This window comes from Sus scrofa, chromosome 1 (genome assembly GCF_054392235.1).
Source record: "Sus scrofa isolate SSC_HxYL_T2T_F1_AM1 chromosome 1, Sscrofa_HxYL_maternal_Yorkshire_Landrace_v2.0, whole genome shotgun sequence".
NCBI classification, from domain to species: domain Eukaryota; kingdom Metazoa; phylum Chordata; class Mammalia; order Artiodactyla; family Suidae; genus Sus; species Sus scrofa.
The window spans coordinates 154,102,685-154,124,638 of NC_139383.1; the positions used below are offsets into that span (position 1 = coordinate 154,102,685).

Below are 21,954 nucleotides of genomic sequence, written 5' to 3' on the forward strand. Positions count from 1 at the left end.
GTCTGGATTTGTCTGACTGATCCCTCATACTTAGACCCAGGTAAACATCTTATGTATTTGCCCCATATCAGTGGGCCCACCACATCATTGTGACCTGGTATTAGTAGTGATAAGTTCAACTAAGGTAATTAATGCAGAGCCCTCCTTTATAATATTACCTTTTTTATTCTTTGTAATTAATAAGTAATCAGTGGAGTGAGCTTAGAGACCACAGGAATACTCTCTATCCCAGACAACTTTTATTTTCTTTTTTTTGGGGGGGGGGACCGTACCTGTAACACATGGAAGTTCCCAGACTAGGGGTCCAATTGGAACTGCAGCTGCCAGCCTACACCACAGCCACAGCAACGCCAGATCCTAGCTGCACCTGCGATCCACACCTCAGCTTGCAGGAACGCCAGATCCTTAACCCATTGAGTGAGGCCAGGGATTTAACCCACATCCTCAAGGATGTTAGTTGGGTTTATAACCCGCTATCAACGGGAACTCCTTTCCTAGACAATTTTGAGACAATTTTTTTACCTAATGGCTTTAGCATCCATTGCTGGTTGTATTATAATTTTTCACTAATTAGTCAATCAGCACATCATATTTTCTTCCCTGTCCCCTAGTCCTTCATTTTTCTCTTTTCCCACAGTTGTGAGATATTACATGAGAGAATATCTGGGTAGTCAAGAGAAGGATTCTAAAATCAGACCATCTAGATGTGCCTCTTGTCTCTGTCACACACTGACCAGATGACCTTGAGCAAAGGCTCCACCTCACAAACCTCAGTGCCTTGTCCTTCACATTGGGACACAGGAGCAGCTCCTGTAAGGGGTGTCCAGTGGGGCTCACTAGGTATTCGTACAGAGGCAGGGGGATGCTGAGCGCCACTGGATGCTGCTCCAGCCCTGAAGTCATTTGTAAGCCATGAAAGCTGATTCAGACCCTTGGCAAAAAAGGCTGATAAACCTGAGTGACAGGGCAGAGGTTGCCCCTGGCCTGAGCGGGCACAGTTCTAAGTCCCTGTGGTTAGAAGGTTGCTTAGAGATTCAAACTCAGCATGGCAGGAGGCATCCATCAGTGAACCATGCCCTGATGAGGTGGCCTCCGCTGTTCCAGTGCTCTCTGTCACACTCCCCTCCTCTCCTCCCCAGGCTTGGGTCTCCCCAGCCTGCTGTCCATTTGCCTTTTGGTCACAAGTAACCAATTGGACTTCTTGTTTGAAGGTTATTAGATTTTTTTCTGTTTAGATTCAGTCCCTATGGTTTTATTTGCACTCTCTGGCCATGGAATCTTCCTTGAGTATGTTTTGGGAATTTTACCAAGCTTGTGAATATACACACGAGTTTGCAAGCTGCACATGGATATGGATTAAATGAGTCTTAAGCTGGGGAAAGAGTGCCCTTGGAGCACACTTACGGAGTCTTTCTTTCTTTCTCTCTCTCTTTCTTTTTTTTTTTGTTTTTTGTTTTTGTTTTTGTTTTTGTTTTTGTTTTTGGCCACCCTGCAGCATATGGAATTCCCAGGCCAAGGATCAGATCTGAACCATAGTTGCAACCTACACTCCTATGCTGCAGCTACAGCAATGCCAGATACTTTAACTCACTGTGCCTGACAGGGAATCCAACCTGCATCCCAGCACTGCAGAGACACTGCTGTTTCCATTATGCCACAGCAGGAAGTCCCAGCTAGAGCATTTTAAAAGCACTTGCTCTGAACATTTTACTTGTCTTGTTTTCTTCCTCACAATTCTTCAAAGCAGATGAGGGCTGGTGTGATCAACAATGGCTGGACCAGTGTGTGTGCTGTGCTTGGCCTGCTTCCTGCTTGCCAAGCCAAGCTTGAAGAATGGCTCTGTAGAGCCACCTATTCTGCTTTCTGGGGTGACACCAGCCCAGCTGGCCTGTGTTAGCCAGGGCAAAGGCTGGGCCCTGTAGACCCAGAAATGAAACCTCTGCATGGGCTGTAGGCCCAGCCCAAAGCTTCCCTCAAGTGTCATCACCTCCTCCTTCCATTTTCCTGCTTCTTAACCTGTACAAGCCAGGGATCCTTGCCTGTCTCATGTCCCCTTGATGGGGAAGAGACTGTGGTACAGGCCCTTATGGGACAGCTGGAGCACAGCTGAAAATCAAACCTCTGCTTTCGCAGTGTGAACTAAAGATTGACACTTGGAATCTGCCTGTGCAAGGATTGAATCATGAGCCATTGCAGCTGCTGACCCTCAACACCCGCAAAAGGAGCTCGGGGTGGAGATCAAGAGTGAGGTACTCTGTGCTCTGGAAAAACTAGAAGAACAGGTCTTCAAATAGTTAGATATTTCAGGAGAAGATTTTACAAGCCCAATTTTTGCATCTCCTCATAGCTAGAAAAAGCACTAAAATTCTTCATGGCCGTTTTTAAGGAAAGTGTTATCTGGATGTATGCCCAAGAGTGGGATTGCTGGGTCATATGGAAGTTCTATGTATAGATTTCTAAGGTACCTCCATACTGTTCTCCATAGTGGTTGGACCAGCTTACATTCCCACCAGCAGTGCAGAGGAGTTCCCATTTCTCCACAACCCCTCCAGCATTTGTTATTTGTGGACTTATTAATGATGGCCATTCTTACTGATGTGAGATTGTATCTCGTGGTAGTTTTGACTTGAATTTCTTTAATAATCAGGGATGTTGAGCATTTTTTCATGTGCTTGTTGGCCATCTTCCTTGGAGAAATGTCTATTCAGGTCTTTTGCCTGTTTTTCACTTGGGCTGTTGGCATTTTTGCTATTGAGTTGTATAAGTTGTTTGTATATTTTAGAGATTAAGCCCTTGTCAGTTGCATCATTTGAAACTATTTTCTCCCATTCTGTAAGTTGTCTTTTTGTTTTCTTTTTGGTTTCCTTTGCTGTGCAAAAGCTTTTCAGTTTGATTAGGTCCTATTGGTTTATTTTTGCTCTTATTTCTGTTGCTTTGGGAGACTGACCTGAGAAAATATTCATAAGGTTGATGTCAGAGAATGTTTTGCCTATGTTCTCTTCCAGGAGATTGTTGGAGTCTTGTCTTATATTTAAGTCTTTAAGCCATTTTGAGTTTATTTTTGTGCATGGTGTGAAGATGTATTCTAGTTTCATTGCTTTGCATGCAGCTGTCCAGGTTTCCCAGCAATACTTGCTTAAAATACTGTCTTTTTCCCATTTTATGTTCTTGCTTCCTTTGTCAAAGATTAGTTGACCATAGGTGTCTGGGTTTATTTCTGGGTTCTCTATTATGTTCCATTGGCCTGTCTGTCTGTTTTGGTACCAGTACCACACTGTCTTAATGACTGTGGCCTTGTAATATTTCCTGAAGTCTGGGAGAGTTATGCCTCCTGCTTGGTTTTTGTTCCTCAGTATTGCTTTGGCAATTCTGGGTCTTTTGTCACTCCATATAAATTTGTGCATTGCAGCACTATTCATAATAGCCAAGACATGTAATCAACCCACATGTCCATTGACAGATGATTGGATTAGGAAAATGTGATATATAGACACAGTGGAATACTACTCAGCCATAAAAAGAACAAAATAATGCCATTTGCAGAAATATGAATGGAACTAAAGACTCTCATACTGAGTGAAGTAAGTCAGAAAGAGAAAGACAAATACCATATGATATCACTTATATCTGGAATCTAATATACGGCATAAAGGAACCTTTCCACAGAAAAGAAAATCATGGACTTGGAGAATATACTTGTGGTTGCCAAGGGGAAGGGGGAGGGAGTGGGATGGATTGGGAGTTTGGGATTAATAGATGCAGACTATTGCCTTTAGAATGTATTAGCAATGAGATCCTGCTGTGTAGCACTGGGAACTATATCTAGTCACTTATGATGGAGCATGATAATATGAGGAAAAAGAATGTATACATGTATGTGTAACTGAGTCACCCTGCTGTACCGTAGAAAAAAATAAAAGGTAAAACCCCCCAAAAAAAAAATCCATGGCGACATCTGCTCCTTATGACTAGCAGTAATCTTCACGAGACTAGCAGCAATCTGCTGCAAAATGCGTGCTTGGTTGCATGTACCTCCCCTTCACCAAAATCACATGTATACTGACTGACCTTTCCCTCTGCTTCTTTGGAGAAGTATTTCAGAGCTATCTGTAATACCGTCTCCTGGGCTATAGTTCTCATTTTGCCCCAAACAAAACTTAACTCTCAACTTTTAGGTTGTGTTTATTTTTTAAGTTGACAACAGAAACACAGAGGAGATGACTTGAGTTTCATTTGAAGGTATCCTCCACCCTCACCCTTCTATCCATGAGTCTTACAGCGTCAAGCACCTGGGATCCCACAGAGAAGCCCCTTCCTTGAGCCTCAGGGGTTTATAGTCACAACTGTCAGGGCAGAAACTGGCCTTGGCAGGGCAAATGCCTAATCCCTGAGGGGCCCATGTGAGGCTGTCTGTCCCAGTGCCATCCTAGTCCTGTTTCTTTGAACTATTTTAAATGTTAATGCCTTTAAATCCACCCATCCATCCTGAGCAAAGGAAGCCATGGATAGAGCTGGATGAGTACCCATCTCAGCGCCTTTGGGGAGACGCTCATCCCCAGCTTCCTCAGGGGAGGATGGAGCTGAGGGTCCCTGTGCTGGGACTGTGCTGGCTGGACCTGCGGCTTCAATTTCCAGCCTCTGAGTGGGGTGGGGGTGGTGGGTGTGCCCATCTCCTCGGGCTCGGGTAAGGACCAAGTGGGATAATAAGTGAGAAATCCCCAGGACCAGGCGCCCACTAAGAATGCAAGGGATCTTGGTGATAATTATAGTGATCACAGTGTGAGGGTCTAGAGGGGTCAGTGACTCCCAGCGGGTACTCAGTGACTGTCAGCCTCCTTCCCGCTGGTGCCCGCCAGCTGCAAATTGCTTTTTTTTTTTTGTCTTTTTCAGGGCTGCACCCACGGCATATGGAGGTTCCCAGGCTAGGCGTTGAATCAGAACTGTAGCTGCCAGGCTACACCACAGCCACAGCCACACCAGATCTGAGCTGCATCTGTGACCTAACCACAGCTCACAGCAATGCACCGGATCCTTAACCCACTGAGCGAGGCCGGGGATTGAACCTGGGTCCTCATGGATACTAGTCAGATTCGTTTCTGCTGAGCGAGGTTGGGAACTCCACAAATCACTTTTTTGCCCTGAACTGAGGGATGACATCATTCTGTGGTGGGTGGGCTGTGCTGGGGGCAGGGCTGGGAAGCCGTGGTTGGGTGTCTTCACTTTGCTTTTCAAGGCTTTCACATACCCAGAATTTAGAGCTCATTGTGCCTTTGAGGGTCCTTCACTGAGGACTAAGTGGGGTCTTTGAGACCAGACCACGTGCTACTGGCCACGCCTTCCCTCCAGCCCCACCTTAGCCTCTTCTCTCACCTTTTAGCCCTTTTCCTGGCCTTTCCATCCCCACTGGAAGCTGGTCCCCTGGGCCCAGGGGACCAGCTGGCCTTTTTTCTGATGCACACAGACAGCGCCCATGTGCCCCACACACTCTCTCTGCTAGTCCTGAAATCTCGTGCTCCTGGCTGCACATCTAACATTTTACATCACAAACTTAAATAGAGCCCAAGATGTCATTTCTAGCATATTATAAATAATGGTATTTAAAAATAGCACACTTAAATCACATTTTAAAAATATACTCAGCGGAAAGTAAATACCTTCATCCCTGCAGAATACATGGCAGGATTCTTCCTTCGCTTTGAACGTTTAAACCTTTAATTTGTGTTTTTTTTCCTCTGGCCACACCCACAAGGATCCAGCCCTCGCCACAATAGTGACAATACCAGATCTTTAACCCACTGAGCCACCAGGGAACTCCAGAATTTGTATTTCTGTTTCATTTTATCATAAGTTTATGCTTGAAAGTCAGTTACTGATTATTCTGTGATATTCCTTTGCATATGTGTGTTTGTAATATATGTGTGTATATATTCACATACATGTGATTAAACATTTCTTGTGGCTTGAGTTATTATTATTTATAGTTTGTTATCAAAATAAAATACTGTAATTAGAAGCATAGTGTATATATATAATATAGTACATACATTAGAAGCATAGTACATATATAATATTTCTAAATGAGATGGTTGTTGGAGAGACTTCCAGGGAGGCCTGGTATGTGGCCCCACGAGCTGTTCCTTTGTGTAGCTCTGGACATCTCTCTAGGACGGTGTAGGGCATAGCAAAGAGGAACCTGCAGGACAGGCATATTCCCCACAATTTTAAGACAGATTCTATATAGCATTTGAGAATTTGAAAGTTCATTGTTAAAAAGCTTTCTATGCTCAGTGGACTCAGATTAAGAGCCACTGCTCCAGGCTCTCCCCACCCACCCAGGCCTAGATCCGTCCCCCCATCACCACCATCTGTGCTCATGCACCCTTCTGTGCTCTCCTGTGTGACCCCCACTGTCCCCACCCCAACAGCTTCTCTAGAACTGTGGACTCTTCCAGAATGCAGTTGTGCCTTTTGTTTCCATGTGACCTTCCAAGAACCTGTGTGGACCAAGAGTCTCCCACTTTGCCTTGATGCCTTCAGAGTATCACTCTCTGAATCTTTCTTTGCTGGAGTCAACATGTTGACTTTCCCTCCATGTTTGCTGCCCCTTCAGGGGTGCCATTTCTGTGTGTGGCTTTCTCTGTAGAGTTGTAGCAGAATGTGTCCCTCAGTGTGGGTTCAGTGGCATCACCAGTCAGGAAACCCTAATGACCAGGATTCCGCTTTGGGGCCTCCTCCTCAAAGCCCCAGTGCCCAGCCATGGAAAAGAAGCACAGTCCATGGGGAAGCAGGATGAACATCAGTTCTCCATAGGCTGGCCTGGCTGGGACCTGTTCTTGAATCTCCTGTGATGAGGGGGGCCTTCCATGCACGTGGACATTGTGCCACCACAAATGTGTTCATCTGGGTCAGCATTTGCAGTCATGCCAGGAAAGCAGTTCCTATTGGGAGTGTTGTCAGCACTTTGCTGAATTCCCTCTGTACATGGTGGCATTTCTAGAGCAGGCAGAACCCAATTCTCAGACAGAATTATTTGTTAGCATGTACCAAAGCTTTATTTAACTCATCGAGAAGGGAACCAGCAAGAAGACAAATAGTGTGGCTCCAAGAGCATTTGAATCACTGGGATTTATAAAGTCAGTTAACAAAGAAATTCAGAAATAAGATGCTTAAGTTATGCCAACTCTCTATAGAGCAAAACAAAAAACAAAAAAAAAACCCTATCTGGGGCTAACTTTTTGACTGGGGTCAATAAAAATCATAATAAGTAATCAATTTCTGCAGGTTAACATCTAACTTTATAAGGCTGTAAATCCTCTGCGTAGCAGTTGTGAGTTGTTAGATAAATGATTGTGACACTTCCTAAGAGTTTCAAAATAGGATCCAGTGGTGTTTTAGCAGGATATCAACAATTCAAGGAATTCTCATTTTTCCTTTTTTTCAAATTCTGGATAAACTTTTCTATAACAAGTAGCTAGAGAAAGAAAGAAAATGTGAAGATGGCTGACAAATTACGGGAAATCAGGCAGCACTATCTTTTCACCTCCACACTGAACTTGAACCCTCCTATGGCTGCTGCAAGGGTGTCTGTGGTCAGCAGCATATGATGTGGCTCCTGGTCATTGCTACCTCTCAATGTTCATATCCTTGAGTGTCCCTTGCCATTGTGTCAGGGTGGGCTGAGCAACGTGCTCCTGCTAAAGACAGTACAGCAGAAGTGACAGGCTACCACCTCCGAGATCAGGTTATGGAAGTGCTTGCTCTGATGAAGCAACTGTCGTTTTGTGATCTTACTGATATGATGCCCATATGGCAAGGAACCCTCCAGAAGCAATCCTGACAACAATTCCAGCAGTGAGCTTGGGAGGGGGTACATCCCCATTTGAGCCTTCAGAGGAGACCATGGCCTCAGCCAACCAACCCTTTGATTGTAGACTATGAGCCAGATAATCCAGCCGAGCTATGCTCTGACACCTGTGGCCCACAGAAACTGGGAGATAATAAATATGTGATATTTTAAGTCGCTGAATTTGGGGATACTTTGTTTCCCAGCAATGGCTAATATAGCATCTGTTAAAGGTACAGTGTACCTGGAGATGTCCTTTCAATAGAGCTGTCATTCATCTCTTTCTCTGCTTTTGTGCCTTCCTTCTCTGTCCTACTCTCCTACCTTTTCCCCTTAATCTTTAATACTCTTTAAAGTCAATAATTATTTTTCTCTTTTAATTGAAGCACAGTTGATTTATAATGTTGTATTAGTTTCAACATTTCAATAGATATATATAGAGAGAGATTATTTTTTCTTTTCCATTATGGCTTATTGCAAGATATTGAATAGAGTTCCCTGTACTATACAGTAGGATCTTGTTAGTTATTTCTTTTATATATAGTAGTGTGTATCTGCTAATCTTAGATTCCTAATTTATCCCTCCCCCTTCCCCTTTGGTAACCATAAGTTTGTTTTCCATGTCTGTAAGTCTGTTTCTGTTTTGTAAGTTCATTTGTATCATTTAAAATTTTTTTCTTTCTTTTTTTATTATTTTATTTATTTATTTTTATCATTTACTTATATAGATATTTTTCTACTGTACAGCATAGTGATGCAGTTACACATACATGTATACATTCTTTTTTCTCACAGTAAGTGTTCCCTTGTTTGTATCATTTTTTTCAATTCTGCATATAAGTGATATCATATTTGTCTTTGTCTGACTTCACTCACTATGATGAGCTCCATGTTACTGCAAATGGCATAATTTCATTCTTTTTATGGCTCAGTGTTATTCTGTTTTATATATGTAATACAGCTTTATCCATTCATCTGTCAGTGAACATTTAGGTTGTGTCCATGTCTTAGCTATTGTAAGTAGTGCTGCAGTGAACATTGGGGTGCATGTATCTTTCTGAATTAGAGTTTTTGTCTTTTCTGGGTGCATGCACAGGAGTGGGATTGCTGGATCATATGGCAGTTCTATATTCAGTTTTCTGAGGAACCTTCATATTGTTCTCCATAGTGGCTGCACCAACTTACATTCCCACAAACAGTGTCAGAGGGTTCCCTTTTCTCCACACCCTCCCCAGCATTTATTTCTTGTGGACTTTTTAATGATGTCCATCCTGATCGGTTTTAGGTGATACCTCATTGTAGTTTTGATTTGTGTTTCTCTAGTACTTAGAGATGTTGAGCATCTTTTCATGTGCCTGTTGGTCATCTTCCTTTCTTGACTCCTGTTCCACTTGTGTCCCCTTCTCTGGCATCTTTGAAAACTTTCCTAACCATTGATGAGAGAGGCTTGAACTCAGAGGCAAGCTGCTTATTTGTGGGGACAGTGTGCAGTTCAGATAAAAATACTCAATCCTTGACCAACAGCCAAAAAAAAAGGAAAAAAAGAAAAAAAAAAGAACAAAGCAAAAATTAAAAACCTTTGTTGAAGTCAGTTGCCTCATACTTGTTCTAATTTCTCCAAAGCTTCAGGACTTCTCACTTGGTCTTGAGCCAATGCTTAGTGTTTGAGCGAAACTGGCTTATTTTTTCCTCAGGGGAGGTGGACATATATATTTTCTGCTTTAAAATGAAGTTTCTTTTTTAACTCAAACAGCTTATCCCATAAATTTTAACTTCCTGTTCATTTCAGTGTAGAAACAACCTTTTAAAATTTTTAAGTTCTTTTTTAATTTTCAAAACAAGAAATAGACCTACAGACATAGAAAACAAGCTTATGGTTACCAAAGGGTAAAGGGGTAATAGGAGGGATAAATTAGGAGTTTGTGATAAACACATACTGTATATAAAATAGATAACCAGCAAGAACCTGCTTACAGCACAGGGAGCTATGCTCACTATTTTGTAATAAACTATAAAGAAAAGGAGTCTGAAAAAGAATATATATGTGTGTGTGTGTGTGTATGTACACATATATATATGTACATGAATTACTATGCTGTATACTTGAAACTAACACAATACTGTGAATTGACTATATTTCATAAAAAATAAAAAAATAAAATCATACATTAAAAGAGCACAAAAATTATTTTAAAAATGCCTATTCAAAGATAATGAGCACATCCCCCAAAATAGTTTTAGGAAAATGCCTAGCCAGGTGCATGATTTTTAGGACATGCTTAGTGACTTCTGATTCTCAGACAGTTGCCCCTGTGCCGTGGTTTGTGACCAGAGCCTAGGGTGCAGCCCCCTGGAGGCACATAGGTATTCCTCTGGAAGGGAGCTGACATCTGGCCACTCCCCTATGGGCCCATCAGGACTCAACCCGCCAGGGACAATGCTGCATGCACTCTTCCTGCTTCATGAGCCATAGAGAGCACCGCCCACATGGAGTCTTCCCCATAGGGAGACCAGGGGGCAGAAGGGTGGCAAGTTGGGAGTTCCCATTGTGGCTCAGTGGTTAACGAACCCAACTAGTATCCATGAGGACGCAGGTTCGATCCCTGGCCTTGCTCAGTGGGTTAAGGATCTGGTGTTGCCTCGAGCTGTGGTGTAGGTCGCAGACACAGCTCGGATCCCCTGTTGCTATGGCTGTGGTGTAGGCCAGCAGCTACAGCTCTGATTCAACACCTAGCCTGGGAACCTCCATATGCCAAGGGTGTGGCCCTGAAAAGACAAGAAAAAAAAAAAAGGAGGGTGGCAAGTTCTTGGCACATAGAAATGGGAGGGAGGAAGTAATCTTATTTTATTTCCCCTGTTTTTGCATAACAACCAGAAACCTCTGCTATTCTCTCTTTTTTGAGACCTTCAAACATGGAATATTGCAACAGCAAGGGTCCTTAGCTCACCTTGCCAAAGCCCTGTATTTTGAGAGAAGGGGACAGAGGCTTAGCCATGGGCTTGAATGGTGAGGGCAGAAGCAGCGTCCTGATACCCCTCCTTCACTGGCTTGTCCCCAGCATCCCACTGTGCATTTCCAGGCTTCCACATCCCACTGTCCACAGACTCAGGAACTGAGACACAGCCAGGAAAAAGGCGTGCCCATTATCCCACCTGTGTGTGAGCATTTATATGGGGCAGGGAGGGGGCACATGATGTGTCTGGTGCCTGAGGGAATGGGCACCTGCCTGTCTGGGTCTGGGCCTGTGTGGGATCAGTTAGCAAACTTGCTGGTATGTCTAGCGGTCTGGGCAAGGGGAGTAGGAACACACTATCCGCCTACCCACTCTGTCATCCAGGCTAGCTCTTCAGAAGAGAAGAGGGGGCAGCAGTTCAACCCCTCAGCAATTCTACTCCTCACCTGAGCAGGTGAGGATGGACCCTGTTATTACAGGTTGGATAATAGCTCGTATTTACAGAGCACATGCTGTGGGCAGTGTGTTTCCTGTACCAGCTCCTTAAAACTTTAGATCAGGTAAGAAGTACTGTTGTGATTTTTAATTCCACCAGTGATGAAACTGAAATAGCATGCCCAAGGCCACACAAGCAGTGGTGGTGGGGCCACTTTGATGCCAAGAGACTGATTCCAGGGCCAGGCCCCATCCCCAGGCTGCAGTGCCTCTCCTAAAGCAAAGTCACAGCAGAAACAGCTTGACACACCGCTGTCCCCAGTGGGTGAAACCCGCAAAGCAGTTCTGTCCAAGGGCCAAGATGCAGAGCCACGACATGGCCACCATGGTCCTGACAGGGCTTGGACAAGGCCATGGGGTGCCTTGGCCATGAAAGGCAGGTCACAGGGCCCAGCAGTGCACTCTGGAGGGGCAGCGAGATGAGGACAGCCGAGGAGGCTGGGGGCCTGAGCCCCGGATGGCCTGGCTCCTCCCATATCATCACAGTGTGAGAATATGAGGTAGTGGTGGTAGTGGGTTTAAGAAATGTCTTTGGACTTCCTGCCATGGTGCAGCGGGTTACGAATCCAACTGAAGCTGCTTAGATCTCTGCAGAGATTCAGGTTCAATCCCTGACCTCGCACAGTGGGTTAAGGATCTGACATTGCTGCATTTATGGCATAGGTCCCAACTGCAGCTTAGATTTGATTCCTGGAATGGGAACTTCCATATGTCACTGGTGGAAAAGAAAGGAAGGAAGGAAAGAAGGAAGGGAGTTAGGAAGGAAGATGTCTTCAAGGGGGCATGCTCAATAGCTTCTTGCCATGCAAATGTTGAAATGTGAATTTGGTGAAAATTTCATTCAAATCCCACCCTTCAATCTCTGTCTGTAGAGAGGATAAGACACAGATGAGGAGGTGTGGGAGTGAATCTGTACACCACACTGCTGAAAGCTGGTCTCAGTCATAGCATGATGACCTGGTGTCAGTGAGGAAATGGTTTATGTTGAGTTATGTGCAATAGCCAAGAGGTGGAAACCACCCAAGTGTCCAACTACGGATGAACGGCTAAACAGAGTGTGGTCCATCTGTAAAGTGGAATATTGTGCAGCCTTGCTGTGGACTGCATGCTATGCCCCCTGACCCCGATTCATATGTTGAAGCCCTAACTGTCAGTGTGATGGTAGTGGGAGGTGGGACCCGGGGGGGACTGGGTTTAGATGAAGTCTCGAAGATGGACCTTCCCCTGTCATGGGGTTAGTGCCTTTAGAAGAGACTCCAGAAAGCTTGCTTTCTCAGTTGTGTGAGGACACAGTGAGAAGTTGGCATCTACAAGCTAGGATGTGGGCTCTCACCAGACACTAGATCTGCCGGCATATTGATCCAGGACTTCCCAACCTTCAGAACTGTGAGAAATCAATGCCCATTGCTTAAGCCCTCCAGTGTGTGGCATTTTGTAATAGCTAAGACTAAGATGAGTTTTAAGAAGTAAAGAAATCCTGACACCTGTCACAACAGATATGCACCTTGAAGACAGTGTGCCAAGCAAAATAAACCAATCACTGAAGGACGGATATATGATTTACTGGTTCGAGGCTCCTGGGATTGTCAAATTCAGAAACAGAGCAGATGGTGGTTTCCAGGGGCTAGGGATAGGGGAAAATGGGAGTTACTATTTAATGGGGCAAAGTTTCCATTGGGGAAGATGAAAAAGATGGGGGGTGGTGATGGGTGCACCGCAATGTGAATATACTTCATACCATGGAACTGTACACTTAAAATGGTCCAGCTGCTCGATTTCATGTTATATATGTTACAATAATAAAAACATGCAAGATTAGATGTATTGATGGAGGGTTGACTAGTAAGACTGAAAACAGCTTTAGAATGGTAAAGGGACACTCACTGAAATATAAACACTTGCTCCAGTGAGGAAAGCTGAGCCATCACCCTACTGGCAGAAGCCCACAGACGTGGAAGCTGATGGTACCTGGAGGGCTCAGGAAGGTAGCAGGTTTGATGTCAGTTGAGGCCCAGGTGTAGTCTCCCATGACAAGAAGCAAAGCCTTTAGCCTCTGTGTGACCATGGGGAGAGTAATATGCTCTGATTTTCTGCTCTCTCCCCCAGGTGGAAGCGACCAAAGAGGACACTCTCCTGGCCGAGGTCCCGGTACATGGAGAGAAGGAAGACCACAGTCTCCTAATTGGTACCATATACATTAGGTCAAATAATTTTCTTATTTTTGAGCCACACCAACCCCAAATTACACCCCATTTGGAGCCAGGCACAAGCTGGTGTAGTAACAGTGACTGTTGCTGGGGCATAGACCTCACTGCCTCGTTCCTCCATCAGGTTCTGGCACCTTCCATGACCTTATTTCCTCAAGCCTCACAGATGCTCAGGTGGATTCAGAGAGGTTACACAGCACATCACAGCTCATCACGGGCAGAGCTGGGGTTGAAATTAGATAAACCCATCCAAGTGCTTATCTCAAACAAAAAAAAAAAAAGAAGAAGAAGAAAGAAAGGAACAGGAGACACTCATCTATAGCATGGGGTTTAAACTCACCTGCCCCCCAGCATGTAAAATTAATTACATGCTCACTAATATAGAACTTTCCATCATCTGTCCTCAGCCAACTTTCTGTAGAGGTCCAAATCATCAAATGTGTTTGGTTTTGTGGGCCTTATGGTCTCAGTTTTAACTGCTCCGTTCAGCCACATGCAAAAGCCAAAAGCCACCAGAGATGCAACAACAGTGAGTGGGTGTAGCTGATTTCAGTATAGCGTTATTGGGTGGTGGGCCATACTTGGTCCACAGGCCATCATTTTCCAACCCCTCATTGATGGAGACAGAGGGTGCTTTATTGGGCATGACTGGGTACCCACCAGTAGCCCAGCGCTGATTTGCTGGTGGAAGTCACACTCCCATGCTGTGTGCTCGTTGTTTTTCCCCAGCAACTGGCTGGCTGTCAGCTTGTGGTCAAGCTGCAGAAGGCCATTTTATCCCTCTAACTGGGATTATCCCACTGAGGAAATCAAATCTTTATGAATTTTGTTTGATTGTTGTTGTGAGAATGGCAGCTGTTGGAAAGATGGCAAGTGGTTGAACGTCTTCAGCAAGCATAGTGTTTCAGTTGTGGAGTCTTTTCTAAGAGCCAAGGGAAGGGTGAGGGGGGTGGCTCGCTGATAAAGGCATAGGTGGGGTGAGGTGGCAACACAATGACACTGTCAAAAGCTTGCACATTGGAAGAGAACTAGAAATCCAGCGACTCCAAATGAATCCCTCTAGGATGAATGAAGAATAAGTGTTTGATGTTTTGGAACAGTCTAGTCCATCTCCTTTTCAACTAATTGTTGCTGGGATTGACAGAATGCAAGGTGGGAAGGGCTGAAAGTTGGAAAGCCCCCTTCTGTCCTGTGGGATGGCATTTGAGTCTGACGTCTGTTATTTGCTGTCTCGCATGAACAGTCAGGCAGTGCCCCAAACTGGCCCAAATGCATGTCCCAGCAGACGGAACGGGTTTCTTCTCTCCTTCACATTTCCCTCTCTGTTCTCTTCCACAGATGGATGCTTTCTAGCCTGCTTCCAACCCCCACCTCGGCTCAGTGTTGGGCGGCCCTTCTACATGATCCTATGACTCTTGATATGGACGCAGTCCTGTCAGACTTTGTTCGGTCCACAGGGGCAGAACCTGGTCTGGCCAGAGACCTGCTAGAAGGTAGGCTTCCTCCAGGCCCCCAACCACCCTCTTGGGCATAACTATCTTCCAGCCCAGAGGCAAAAGATAAGAGGGTTTCTCTTACCCGACCGGGGTGGTACTTGGACTCCTTAAAAAGTAAAAGGAAGTGTTGATGGTGAAATTATTTTTGTTACTCTTGACTTTCTTTGGGAAGTGGAATAGATCCCCCAACTCTCCACAGGGAAAGAGCAAAGGGCATTAGCTAGGCTTGGCTTTGCGTTAAGGCTGATAGATATTGAGTCAAAAAACTATCAGTAGTTATTTTTTTAAAGAAAATATATTTGGTAAAGAAGAAATTATTGAATGTTCAAGAAAACTCCTTTTTTTGGCTTAAATAATGAAAGTTTATTTTCTCATGGTTTTGGAGGCTAGAAGTCCAAGATCAAGATGTCAGCAGGTTTGATTTCTTCTTTTTTTTAATTAAAGTATAGTTGATTTAAGAAAAACCTTTTTATTGGAGACCTTAGCTTCTTATCTTTGTCTTAGCAGAGACAAAACTACTTTAGGCCAAAGTTTTGGGTGAAAAGAACACCTAATAGCCAATAAAATAGTGGAGAATAATTCACAAGCAAGAAGGCAAATTCATCCTCAGGCTTTTTGAGTAGATCATTTAGTACATGAAAAATGTGCTTCTCCATGTTTAGAATGTTTTCAGATAGTTTTTCAGCTCTAATCATCATGAAATAAAAGTGAATGTTTTTGGTCTCTAAAATGGATTTACATTGTACATTTTTGAAATTTCTTTTTTTGTGCTGGGGTAAAGAGAAGAGGTGGGAAGAAGTAATCACGGCTTCTCAGAACGTCGTGTGTGAAAGGAGAGAATTTTTAAATGATTACTCTTTGCTTCACATATACAGACTCCTTGTGAAATTAGCAAATACTTGGTCAGGTAGTGTTAAGTCACAATGAAGGAATCTTCATTCTCTTAGGAAAAAATATGAATTACTGTACATATGCATGAATGGAGATAACTACTCAATCTCATTGAATATGAAGATCTACCAGTTGGAAGATGCTGGTAAAATGGCAGTGCCATAACACAGTTTTTAAATTTCCCTGGACTTCCCAGAATTTTACGCAAACTCAGAGTTTAGACTTAAACTTGCTTAGAGAATATTTGTGATATACGTAAGTCAAAGTGCTATTCAGTGTCACCCGAATAGCTTGCACTGCTTTTCTTAATTTCAGTGATCAGTTGGAGTAGAAAAGTAGGTTTTCAGTGAAGTTGGCCGTGAGGGCTGCGGTCAGGTTCAGGCTTAGCATTTACTGGCTGTGAGATGTAGGGCAAATGCTTTTCTTTCTCTTAGCCTCTGTTTTTTTTTTTTTTTTTTTCTTCTTCTTCTGTACTTTGAGCCTAACCCACCTCCCAGGGTGACTAGGAACATTAGAAGTTGTGGTGTAAGGTGCTCTGTGCAGTGATCAGCATGTAGCAGACACTCATAGTGGGAGAAGGCCTTTTCAGCTGTTTCCATCTTTGCAACTGGTACTAACATTAACCTTCATTTGGAAGCAAGAGTTGTCAGCTCTGGAGTTCCCATCGTGGCTCAGTGGAAACAATCTGACTAGTATCCATGAGGATGCAGGTTTGATCCCCAACCTTGCTCAGTGGGTTAAGGATTCGGCATTGCCATGAGCTGTACTGTAGATCTCATATGTCTCAGATGAGGCTCAGATCCCATGTTGCTGTGGCTGTGGTGTAGGCCGGCAGCTACAGCTCCAGTTCAACCCCTGGCCTGGGAACGTCCATATGCCAAGGGTATAGCACTAAGAAGACAAAAAAAAAGTTGTCAGCCGTTTTCTAATTTTATCCTTTAAGGCTTTTGTATGTACAGTTAGAAGAACTGGAACATGTGTGTAGATTTGTGTTATCACTGATGCTCAGCGCTCAGAACCATGGCATTGCCCCCCATACCCATCTGCTCTTTACTGCCCTGCTTTCTCCAACCCTGGCCACTTGCTTCATCTTTTATCTTCTTGCTTTTTGTGTCTTTTAAGAATGTTCTGGAGTTCCCTGGTGTCACAGCAGGTTAGGGATCTGGCATTGTTGTCACTGCTGTGGTTCAGGTCGCTGCTGTGGCATGGTTTCAATCCCTGGCTCCCAAAAATCTATATGCCTCGGGTGTGGCCAAAGGAAAAAAAAAAGAATGTCATGTTCATTGTGTCACACAGGACCTAATCTTTTTTAAACTGGCATATTTTCACTCCCCATCATCATTTCAAAATTCATCTGAGCTGTTGTGTGTGGGTCCATGGTTTGTCCCTTTGTGTTGCTGGGTGATGCTCAGAGATGGACCACGGATTGTTTAGCCAGTCCCCTGTGGGGGACATTCGGTCGTTTCCAGTTTTTGCAGTTATGACTAGAGCTATGATACACTTAAGAATAAGAGTTTTTCAACGTTGTCTCTGTGAGGATGCAGGTGTGATCCCTGGCCTTAGTGAGTTAAGGATCTGGCATTGCCACAAGCTGTGGCATAGACTGCAGATGAGGCTCAGATCTGGTATTGCCATGGCTGTGGTGTTGCTGCAGCTGCAGCTCCAGTTCGACCCCTGGCCCAGCAACTTCTGTATGCAGCATGTGCAGCCATAAAAAGAAAAAAAAACAACAGGGGGTTTTGAGAACAGTTTTAATTTTTGCAGGGTAAACACAAGAGTAAACACAAGTGCTTGTTCATATGTTAAGTGTATGTTTAACTTTTTAAGGAATTGTGAAACTGTTTTCCAGAGTAGCTGTACCATTTTGCATTTATACCAGAAATGCAGCTTCACCAGCACTTGGCTTTATTATTTTTAAAACATTCTAGTAGGTTTGGAATGGTATTTCCTTATCATTTTAGTTTTCATTTCCCTAATGATGCTGAATTTTTTCAAGTTATTATTTTCCATCTGGGTATTTTCCCTGGTTCAATGTCTGTTCAAGCCTTTTGCCTGTTTCTCAGGAAAATGCAGTTGTTGTTTTTTTATGGTTGAGTTTTGAGAGCTTATTATATATTCTGAGTATAAATCCTTTGTCAGATATGTGATTTGCAAATATTTTCTCCCAGGCTGTGCTTGACTGCTCACTCTCTTAACAGTGCCCTTAGCAGAGCAGTTTTTAATTGTGAGGAAGTCCAGTTTATCATTTTTTCCTTTTATGGATGGTGCTTTGTGTGACATGTCTAAGAACCATCTCATGACAAGGTCATGAAGATTTTCTCCTATGCAAACTCTTAGAAGTTTTATACTTTTATGTTTTCATTTAGATCATTGACTCATTTTGAGTTGATTTTTGTGTAACATGAGATTTAAGACAATGTTCATAAAAGTGCATATAGATGTTCAAACCATTTTTTGAAAAGATTATTCTTCCTCCATTGAATCACCTTTGTAAATTTGTCACAAACCATCTGAGCATATCTGTGGGAAACTATTTCTCAATGCTTGTTCTATTCCATTGATCAATATGTCTATTCCTTTGCCAATACTTCCCCAATTACTATAGCTTTATAGTGATTCTTAAAATCAGCATGATTCTTTCAGCTTTGTTACTCTTTTTCCAAAGTGTTTCATGCATACTATTTTTTTCACTTTCCATATAAACTTGAGGAATGGCTTACCAATATAAAATTTCCTGCTGGAATTTTGATTGAAATTATGTTAAATCTATAAATAAATGCTATGTTATATGTTCCAATCCATGAAGTCAGTATAGTCATTTATTTGGGACTTTGAGTTTTTTCATTAATATTTTGTAGTTTTTAATATACCAGATCCTATGCATATTTTGTGAGATATATCTTTGGAGAGAGATGGGACTGCTTTAAATGGTACTTTTTTTTTGTCTTTTTTTTTTTTTTTTTTTTTGTCTTTTTGCCATTTCTTGGGCTGCTCCCGCGGTGTATGGAGGTTCCCAGGCTAGGGGTCGAATCGGAGCTGTAGCTGCCAGCCTACGCCAGAGCTACAGCAACACGGGATCTGAGCCGCGTCTGCGACCTACACCACAGCTCACGGCAATGCCAGATCCTTAACCCACTGAGCAAGGGCAGGGATCGAACCCGCAACTTCATGGTTCCTAGTTGGATTCTCGTTAACCACTGTGCCATGACGGGAACTCCCTAAATGGTACTTTTTTAAAGTTCACTTTCTAATTTTTCATTGCTAGCATATAAAAATAGAATTGATTTTTGCATGTTGACTTTATATCCTGCAATCTTGCTAAACTCAATTATTTTTTCAGGACTCTGTGTGTGTGTATTTGTGTGTATTCTGTGAAATTTTCTAGACTGTATATGTTGTTTTCATATATAGAAAGTTTTATTTCTTCCTTTCCAATGTGTACCTTTTATTTATTGGTTTTTGACTTATTCTGGCTAGGACTTCCAGTAAAAGATTGAATAAGAGTAGTGGAAGGGAACATCCTTACCTTGTTCTTTTTTTCTTTTTCTTTTTCTTTTTTTTTTTTAAGGCTGCACCTGCAGCATATGGCAGTTCCCACACTAGGAGCCAGCTCAGAGCTGCAGCTGTGGGTCTATGCCACAGCCACAGGCAATGCCAGATCCGAGCTGCCTGTGTCACCCATGCTGCAGTTCATGGCAACACCAGACCCTTAACTCGCTGAGTGAAGTCAGGGATTGAACCCACATCCTCATGGACACTATGTTGGGATATTAACCCACTGAGCCACAAATGGAACTCCCTTGTCTTGTTCTTGATCTTAGGGGGAAAACTTTTAGTCTTTCACCATTATGTAGAATGTTAGCTAGGGGTTTTGTTGATGCTCTTTGTCAGGTGAAGGAAATACTTTTCTATTCCTAGTTTGCTGAGAGTTTTATCATGATTCTTTTTCTCAAATGCATCTTTTATCTACATCAATTGATATGAACGAGTTGTTTCTCTTCTTTAAATTGCTAATATAACATATTGCATCAATTGCGTTCTAATAGTAAACCAGCCTTTATTCCTTTCAAGATTTTTCTGCCCCCACATTCTCCTCTCCTAATGGGACTTGGATTAGACCTTAGGTAAAGGTTAGACCTTTTGTTATTGTCCAACAAGTCCCTCCAGTTCTACTCATTTTCTCGTTCAATCTTTTCTCTATCAATTATTCAGATTGTAGAACTCCTGTGGATCTACTTTTAAGTATACTGACTTCTCTATTACTTCCATTCTATTACTGAGCCCATCCAATGAATTTTAACTTTAGTTATTGAATTTTTTCATTTCTGACATTTCTACTTGATTCTTCCTATTTTTACTTTTATTTTTTTATCACTTGATTCTTCTTTATATCTTCTACTTCTTTTCTGAATCTTTCCATATTTTTCAAGAGCATTCTTAAAAATTGTTGGAAATTTTTTAAATTTTTATTTATTTTTACTTTTTATTAAAGTATAGTTGATTTACAATATTGTGTCAATTTCTGCCGTACAGCAAAGTGACTCAGTTGTGTGTGTATATATATATATATGTGTGTGTATATATATATATATATATATATATTCTTTTTCTCATATTATCTTCCATCATGTTGTATCACAAGAGATTGGATATAGCTCCCTGTGCTATACAGTAGGATGTCGATGCTTATCCTTTCTAAAAGTAAAAGTTTGCATCTAACCCAAAACTTATTTACAACAACTGCTTGAAAGTCTTGGTCAGATAATTCCAATATCTGTTGCATCCCAGAATTGCTGTTGAGGTTTCTCTGGCTTTTTATATGGTGAGTAATTTGGATTGTATTGTAGATATTTTGAATATTATGTTTTGAGACTTTGGTTGTTTTTTCAATTTTATGGCAAGTATTATTATTATTCTCTTAGAAAGTAATTAACCCAGTTGGGTTCAGAACACAAATTCTGAGTTCCCTAAGACTTCTGTGGATTGTGATTTTTAAGATCAAGTCTTTGAGAAATGCTATTTGGCTCTGTTTCATGTGTGGACCACCTTGTGGCTAGTCTGAGATTTAAGCAGTAGCCTGTCCCATATTTTAATACCCAAGTCTCTAGAATCTATTTAGGGTCAGATCTATGTGCAGCTCAGAGGTGAGCCCAAGAGTTCATAAACAACTTTAAGGGGTTGCTTTCCCAAGCTCCTGCTTTATAATCTCCTCATTGGTTTTGGATCCCTGAGACGTTGCTCTCTAGCCCTCCAGCCCGGACCTGGGGCTTTGTTTGCCCTATGCTCCCACACACTTGATTTGTGCCCATCTCAGAGCTGAATAGTCAGAGGCCAGAGAGAGAACAGCAGCAGTGGGGTTCACCCTGCCCACTGGGAACTCTGGCTCCTCTGACTGGAGAAGAAGTTCCACATCGTCCATTCTGATTTCCTGGTATCTCCCATTGCTGCCACAGAAGAACTGGGAAGAAGTTCTGGGGCACAGGAGAACTGAGAAGAAGTTTTTAAGAAAAAAAAGATAAAGAAGGGATTTTTACACCCTCTCTGAACATTGGAGACACCTTCCTGCTTCTTAAGCCAGAGAAGAGGTCTTCTCTTGGAGTTTAATGCCTACTTCTGGGCTTGGGGCTGCACTGAGTTCACACTGGGAGACTGGAAGTAAAAAGTGAACTCCTCACCAGTTCTGAAGTTCTTCTCCTCTACCTGCACTCATTTACTTTTCCGTTCCCACTAGCTGCTCCCGGCATGCTGTCTAGGCATATAGCTGCTTTCAGTAGGAGAGATGGGTGGGGTGTCCCTTCCTCATATACTGTGGACCTGAACCTGTCCTCTGTTTTTATACATGGGAAGGGTATAATAGGAGGACTTTTTAAGTTGTCAAAGTTATTTAGATTATGCAATTTCTAAAAGCCAGTGTTTCAAAGAATGAACTGTTTTCATTGGGAGGTCTCAGATTTTTCTAAGGGTTAAAAAAAAAAAAATTGCAGGGGAGTTCCCATCGTGGTGCAGTGGTTAACGAATCCGACTAGGAACCATGAGGTTGCAGGTTCGATCCCTGCCCTTGCTCAGTA

General features: G+C 42.8%; 1 protein-coding gene across 9 annotated transcripts in view; it reads left to right on the forward strand.

The window, feature by feature from the left end:
* The window catches only part of OTUD7A (OTU deubiquitinase 7A), a 313,215-nt gene that overhangs the window by 172,727 nt on the left and 118,534 nt on the right, over nt 1-21,954 (forward strand). For 4 of the 9 annotated variants that reach the window (XM_085017243.1, XM_021098709.2, XM_085017233.1 and 1 more), the window contains exons 4-5: nt 13,399-13,493; nt 14,838-14,992. The exons of 1 other annotated variant lie outside the window; for it this stretch is intronic. In XM_085017243.1, coding sequence (XP_084873369.1) covers nt 14,842-14,992 — 151 coding nt within the window. In that variant the 5' untranslated portion in view covers nt 13,399-13,493; nt 14,838-14,841. The remainder of the gene's footprint in view (nt 1-13,398; nt 13,494-14,837; nt 14,993-21,954) is intronic. 4 more of the 9 variants (XM_085017271.1, XM_085017249.1, XM_021098720.2 and 1 more) reach the window with 1 other exon arrangement.